Source organism: Oryzias latipes, chromosome 21 (assembly GCF_053564925.1).
Source record: "Oryzias latipes strain Hd-rR chromosome 21, Olatipes_Hd-rR_3.1".
NCBI lineage: Eukaryota > Metazoa > Chordata > Actinopteri > Beloniformes > Adrianichthyidae > Oryzias > Oryzias latipes.
The window spans coordinates 17,627,845-17,635,437 of record NC_136257.1 but is presented as its reverse complement, the minus strand read 5'-3'; the positions used below and the strand labels follow the sequence as shown (position 1 = coordinate 17,635,437).

At 40.1% G+C, this 7,593-nt stretch overlaps 1 protein-coding gene across 1 annotated transcript; it reads right to left on the bottom strand.

Moving 5' to 3' along the window:
- Positions 1-471: 471 nt before the first annotated feature.
- On the bottom strand, positions 472-3,724 carry lrrc3 (leucine rich repeat containing 3). The gene is made up of 2 exons (XM_011489561.4): positions 3,554-3,724; positions 472-2,342 (listed from the first exon to the last, which is right to left on the bottom strand). Exon 2 carries the CDS (start codon positions 2,048-2,050, stop codon positions 1,214-1,216), a length of 837 nt encoding a protein of 278 aa, XP_011487863.1. The 5' UTR covers positions 2,051-2,342; positions 3,554-3,724; the 3' UTR covers positions 472-1,213.
- Between the last annotated feature and the right edge of the window lie 3,869 nt (positions 3,725-7,593).

The following is a 7,593-nucleotide window of genomic DNA, read 5'->3' as shown; positions in this document are numbered from 1 at the left end:
CCATGTATTTTCAGATCATTCAGCTGTTTTCAGATCTATTTTAAACAAGTCTAACAACTTTATGAAATAAAGTTTATTCCAACAATCTCAGATGTTGAGGTTTTCTTTCTTTAATAGTTTTTCCTTTGCTTTCTCTGTAAATCATACTGAGATAATCGTGGTTAAGAATTGCATTTCTTTAAACAAAACAAATCCAACGGAGTTGAGTTACCAAATCCACAAAGTTGGAAAACTGTGAGTGGAGACTAAAACTAAATTGAGGATTTAATAATAATTGTTTTCGTTTTAAAGTGGCTAAAAAGAAAATATCAAAATCAACATTTGTTGTTTCATTTATACTTTATTCAATTGTAAAAATGATCGGTTCAAAAAAAATAATTTTGAAAAACCTTTTAGAAGTAAGGGACGTATTCTTTTAAATTTCAGTCTGTGTGATGTTATAATTTATGAAAAAAATACCTTTTTTCCCTGTTCCATTACATATAGAACATTTATTTTAACATTGGGTATTCCAGTTCCACACTAAAATTGAAAAAGTTGTGTGTTCAGTGAGGGCTGCAGCTTTGCATTAGGTGAAGATGTCTTGGCTATTTTTAAAACAATAGAAAAGGAAAATGAGATGAGAGACAGATTTTACACAAAGTATGCACTTTAACAGTGGATGCACAAGAATAAAAAGAAACAAATAAACTGAAATGATACCCTGGGACAGATTCAATGTGGTTTGAAGGTTGGGCTGTCATGTGTATGTCACGCACACTGAATGATGGCCTCATGATCCGTCCTGTATATTAGCGGGGATTGAGTAAAACAGCCCTCGCCTTGACGCCATGGCGTGGCAAATATAAATCAGTCAATGTAAAATAAGCAGGGGACACCTTCCTTCTACCCGTTCATCCAAGCCCAGATTCAATTATGCTGTGGACAAAACATCGCAGGAAGGTAGATTTATCTCTCCAACCTAAATCTATACCCCTAGAAATGTTAGTTTACTTCGCTTCGCTGTTCAGTGGCTACTGCAGCTCTTATGCTCCTACATAGCCCCCCCAAAATATACATTTCTCCAAAGTACAAAATTAATTATTTTTTAACTAAAAAAGAAAGGCTGAAATCACTTATTTACATAACTTTGTGCTTGGAAACATTTGCTTTACAACCCCTCAACCACACACTGTTCCAGATATTTACATTGGACACACACAGCACCGGCCTGCTAAAGAACCGTACTGATGGTGTCGAAGTCCTTGCTTATCTGCGAGTTGCTGGGCAGAGACTTGAGATACTCCAGGTGTCTCCTGGCGTCCTCCTGATTATGTCGCACATAGTAGATGACATACGCGATCACCATGGTGAACCAGCCGAACATGGTGACGAACATGGCTACATCAGTGGTCTTGTGGTGAAAGTTGCAGAAGTTGATCCCTGAGTCCAGCACATGGATGACTGGTTTTCCGGCATACTCTTCCTGCACCGCTGTGTGGCAGATCACCTCGTTGACAGTTTCAGGGTCCAGCCGCAGCTCCCTCAGAACCTCCTGCAGTGTACACTCACAGTGCCAAGGGTTGTTGGAGAGGCTGATCTTCGCCCGAAGGCGGGCAAACGCCTCTTTGGGTACGCTTTGGATGTGGTTGTTTGATAAATCCAACATGAGGAGGCTGTCAGAGACACCTTGAAATGCTCCAGGATCCACAGTCTCAATGTCATTGCTAGACAGGTCCAGCTCCTGCAGGTAGTGCAGTTCTCTGAAGGCATGGTTGGGAATGTGGGTTATGTGGTTGGCTGCCAAAAGCAAGACTACTGTGTCTCTAGGAAGATCTGGTGGAATCTTTTCCAAGTTGCGAGACATGCACTGGACAACCGTCAAGCCATTTTTATCTATGCAGTGACAACTCGAGGGACAAGCCATGATGGACATGTTTGCAGTTAACATCCCACACATTAAGATCCATAACCGGACAATGCCACTAATCATCAAGGATTGCCTGGTAGTTCTGAGTCCAGCTGTGTCCAGCATATTCAGCAGCGTCCTCTTACAAGTCCTGTCAGGCATTAGCAATCATAGCCCAATCCGTTTTTGTGACGATAATCAGAAATCCAGAGCTCAAAGTGCCAGAACGATCAGTTTGTTCACAGAGAAGTGGAAATCTCTGAAAGTAATCCGTTAAAATTGATTCCAAGGATTTATATACAGTTTCTTGAAATATATTTCAAAAGAACTCATCCAAATACAGAGCCGCTCGCTCAACATCTTTGAGCTGCAACCTGTAATCTCACGTTTATTATGAGGATGCTGAAACCTTCAAAAAGCCAAGCGGGTGACGATGGAATCCACACATCAAGTGCTGGAGAAAGAAAAAAAGAAAAGAAAAGTAGTATTAATCTTTGAAAGAAAAGTATGGTCTTGAATGCAGAAATGGACACAATGTTTTCCGAAAGCATCTCAAACTCCAGCATGCATAAGTCTTTTTTTAAACCACTTGCCTCCATCTTTCTATAATGAGCACAGTAAATGGCTTTCATGTGGTGTTTACAAAATGTGTAACTCGATTACCAAGAAGAATCCATTTCAAAAGGAGAAAAACAATCCCATAAACCACCAGGCGCCCATACAAATAGGTCACAACCTGGATTATTCTCATTTAATTATGCAGACCATCATTTAGCTCCTGATCTTAGGGAGCTGCAAGGTTCCAAACTGAAAGACAAAACAAGAGACCATTAACACTGCTTCAACACTTAAAATTCACATATAAACATACACATGCAGTCCCACAGACAGAAGAACGAGACCAACAGCCCAGAGCTCTCGAACGTGACACCATCTGTGTTGTGGGACAGCCATCACCTCAGGAGTGTGCTCCCTCTGGTGGGCTGATCAAGCAGATAACCACTGGCTGTGTTTGAGGTCTTCACCTCCCTATCTGCTCATTTTTTACCTCCCCTGCCCCCTCCCCCTCTCCTTTGGTAAATGATTTATATAGCTTGAAGCCATATATCAGCATCTCACCTTCTTGGGTTTTAAATAGGGCTGTTGTTATTAGCAAAAACCCAGCAGGAGGTGTGGAGGCACTCTCACTATACCAAGTACAGCTTCATCCATATAATAGAAAGACACTGGAACTGCAAATGTAAAGTGAGGCTTTCCCAAAAAGAATTCAGTAATCTGACAGAAAAAACAAACAAAAACAGCAATCAAACAAAAATAAAAAAACTGGATGTAAATACATCTTTACTTTCTTGTTCTTTAAACTGTCTGAACGGGACTGCAATAGTCCTTCATGGCAGAAACACAAATAAAACAGGGGGTGCCTTAATACAATAGAGGGGAGTCAGCACACACCTTTTGCTGCTGGGAGAAGTTTGTTCCAAACAAAATATTAAGATAAATATAAGACTAGGTTCATTTTCTGAGAGGTTAAAACGAAAAAGGTGATGAGTCTGGAGATAAAAAAATGAAGTTACAAAGCAAGCGCTTGAGTTGAAATCTCACCAACCAAATGCTGGAAAACACCATATTGTCTGAAAAAAATATTAATTCCAAGAGGTTACTTACACTTTAACGTTTTCACGTCAATAAAGTTCCTCAGACGTGGACTCACACTGCGAAAAAGGTGTCCATGTCTTCAAACACTGTTCCTCGCAACGCCACGGTTACACTTGTTGATGCACGAGCAGGTGTCCGAGCAGGTGCAGCGGTCCCGCTCACCTCGAGCCTCTGTTCTGTGGAGCGCGCGTCTCCCGCGTTACGAGAGGTCCTGCCTGCGCGCGCGGGCGTTTCTCTCGCTGCTGTTCTCCCTCGCCCCCTCCTCCTGTCTGTCTGCAGCCGTTTCCTCTACTCTGTCCCGACCCCCTTACGCAAATTAGAGAAATGGGATTTGTTTGAGGTAAGAACAAAAACCCATACGTGTTATGACCTGTAACTTTCAATGATGTGAATTTGACTGCATGTTAAAGATTATTTTAACTTTCACGCATGAAACATGTTAAGAGTATACTTGTTTTTGGGGAGTAGGAAGTGACTCAACCTTACAAATTCATCAGAATATAAAAAAATAAATAATTGGAGGGTTCAGTTGATGACAATGAAAAATGGATGGTGGTCAAAGTGACTTAGGTAAAGACCTACTCACAATGGAAATAGTGTTTTTGGTCTTTTTAACTTGTTCCTCTGACATTGTTCTCATTATACAATTAAAGTAGCATTTCTGAGTATTTCTCATCATATTTTTCATTATAAAATTAAAATGGCATTTCTGAGTATTTCTTTGTTCAAGTTGAAGTTCAAGTTGTGAATCAGCATTTCTTGTAGCATAATCAAAAATAAAAGTCAATACCAGAAATCAATCCGCCAAACCGCTTTTTCTTTTTCTTCTTCAACACTGCCAATTCTGTCACCTAATTAAAATGATCAAAAAAATGGTATTTGACATTTGATTTTCAAAAAGTTCTCTAGTAAATGTGTAGCAAAATTCAATTAGAAATATCTTATTTGACAATTAACATGGATTAACGGAAATGCTTTTTCATTTTCACAAATGTAACTGCATCTAATGACTCAAAAATAAAATTAAAAATCATAATGATGTCATGGCCCTACCAGCAAACGGCAAAAATGGGAATGACATCAGCCTTTATTTTGTCTGGACACCACTGGAAACACAAATTCACATGATTGTTTACACGGTTGCTCAGGTCTGTGGAGCAGCATTTCCGCCTTCTGCGGCCCGGATGTTCTCTGTGCAGCCGCAGTATCGGACTAGCTTCGTGTTAGCGGGCCGGGGAGGGTGCTTTGATACGGTGTGCGCTCCATTCAAAGATGAAGCTAGTCTGTACTGCGGTCCAAATCTAGGCGAGTATTTTCCACACTATAAATAGTGCATTAAAAAGCTTTGATTTAAAAAAAACAAAACTTTTTGCTGTTTCTAGTTATGACTGGCAATTTTTAAAGTTAACGTAGTTAAAGTAACATTTGTTTTAGCTGTATCAGTCTGCTTTTTTATATATATTGCAAACAAGGTTGGGAGTTACTGGTTTAGTGAATATTCTAAAGTTTAGCATGTCACAAAAAGGTTCTAGGCTGAATCCTAATTAATAACAATAATAATGGATTGGATTTATTTGCGCTTTTCCAGACACTCAAAGCGCTTACAATGTGTCCATTATTCATTCACTCCTCGTTCATACTTGGTGACCGTAAGCTACTGATGTTGCCACAGCTGCCCTGTCACAGCGTGCGCCTACGGCCCCTCTGGCCATCAACAGGACATTCATAAGCATTCACGCACCAGTGGAGCAACACTGGAGGCAGGGAAGGTGAAGTGTCTTGCCCAATGACACAACGACAGTTGACTAGGGGGATTGAACTACAGACCCTTCAATCATTGGACAACCTGCTCAACTGCCTGAGCCACTGTCGCCCGATTAATTGGTTCCCTACACTTACCACACCTCTCTATTGGCTGTAATTGTAGAAGCATTTGAAGCTGTAGTAGTGTCTGAAAGTGTTTTTTAAGGAGGAGCTGTAGCGATTTAGAGCTGGCTATCCCTCCGCCAGTAGGGTGACCTGCGTTGCTCTTGTGGCGCGGAGGAGAAATGCATGGTCGATGATAATAGATGATGTCATGAAGCGGTAGTTATTTCCAAATTTGAAGATACTATTTTTTTCTATATCTTTCCACATGGAGGGATAAATGTGGAGAACCTGTAGGGATAGGGAAGCAATTCAGATTCAGCCCTAGAAGTACTGTGAACGCAGTTACTAGTCTGACTGACTGGCTGACCTATCTCTGATTCTTGTTTTTGCTTAATGTAAATTGTAGTTCGGTGCACCTTGTATCACAAAAGTTCAAAACTAAACCATTTATTGGTGATCCATGTTATAATCAGATGCACCCTATTGTGCTGAAAATACTATGGTAAAATGAGTACACTCTTTAGCATCATAGCTAACCCTTTTTATTTAGACTGTTTAGAGAAAAAGATAAGATACACTTCTTAGTTGTGCTGAACTATTACACCTCACGTCAGACAGTGTAGACAAGACATCTTAAATATGCAAGATCCTCTACTGCAAATGGCACATGATGTCACTCCGCTACATTTCTGTGTTTTTTTATGTGGCAATAAAATTTTATTTTGTGCAACTTTCTTGGAGAGGCCGAATTACAAGAGCACTGTTGCAATTAACAGCACAAAGCAATGACATGTGAAAGTCAAACCTCTCCAAAGCCACAAAACCATGTGTGCTAATGTAAAAAAGGGGGTCACTATTATTAATAAACTCCCAGGAGAAATATTACTACACTCGGAGGTTCCTTTCAGGTTGGGATTTCTGCCCCACTTTTGCTGATGATCTTGTGAAATAAGCTGGTAGATCAGGGGTGGGCAAGCTACGGACCGCGGGCTGGATCCTGCTCGCCTCCATGTTTGGTCCGGCCCACTGAAGAATATCAGAGACCCGTTTTTTTTTTTTTTTTTTATCTGGCCACACGATCAAGACCTGTACATAACCTGACATATTATTCCACCCTTTGCAGTCTGTGCTCCAACCTGAAACTCTCTAAAATCCAGTCAACCAGAACAGAAGACAGTCTTCCCTTTTTCTACCTCGCGTTTCATCTTTCCCTGTTCATCTCATTCTTTTACAACGATTATGCTGTTTGTTTTTTTTTAACAGCGCACCCTGTTCTGTGTCCTGATTGGCTGGAGGCCTTGTCAATTCAATCTCCTTCGTGCCGTGTCTCCTGTACAGAAATGCGGAGCTCTTTAGATCTACAGAAATCTGTGATCGCGATCAGATCTTTGTTTTCATTCTAAGATCTTGTTCCTAATTTCTATGAAGGTTTGAGAATTTAAACAAAAGAAAAAGGGTGAAAATGTTTATGTCTGTCTGAGAAAAGTGCATAAAGTGGGCAGTGAGGAGTTATACTGCCATAAACGTCTGTTATCAGACTCCATGGATTTCACCGTTCACAAGTTTTTTTTAGAACGTAACTCCTGCAATAAACGAGGGAACTCTGTACTGGTGAAAAGGTGATGCAGATATATCCGTAGCTGCAGCAGAAAACATAGAATTTTTTTTATTATTATTATTACTGGATGAGAAACAGACGTGAAGGACACAGCTGCTCAGTTTGAGCGCAAACTGTGAGACGTGTGAGGAGCTGCAGACCTCAGTTATTTGTTCATTTTTTGTATTTTATAAATAGTGTTATTTAGTTTATTAAAGGGATCATGAACTAATAAAACTGTATTATAGGGCTTTAAAATAAAAGAAACATAAACGAAGTCTAAAGAAAAGTGTTATTGTGGCCCTCACAAGAAAAATTTTGGGGACCTGCTCTAGCATCCATGTGGTGCTGGAAGATTTGTTCTTTTTCATTCTTTATATCATTCAAACACCACAGAAACGCAGCATTTCTTTAAGTTTTACACGAGGTACATCAAGCCATTGGTGCAACTGGCTCTAAATTGAGAACAAAAGTTTTAACCTAAAAACTCTAAAATGCTCTGTTTTAAAATAAAATTTTCAATTCACTGTGGCGCAGTGGTTAGCGCTCTTGCCTCACAGCAAGAAGTTTGCATGTTCTCCCC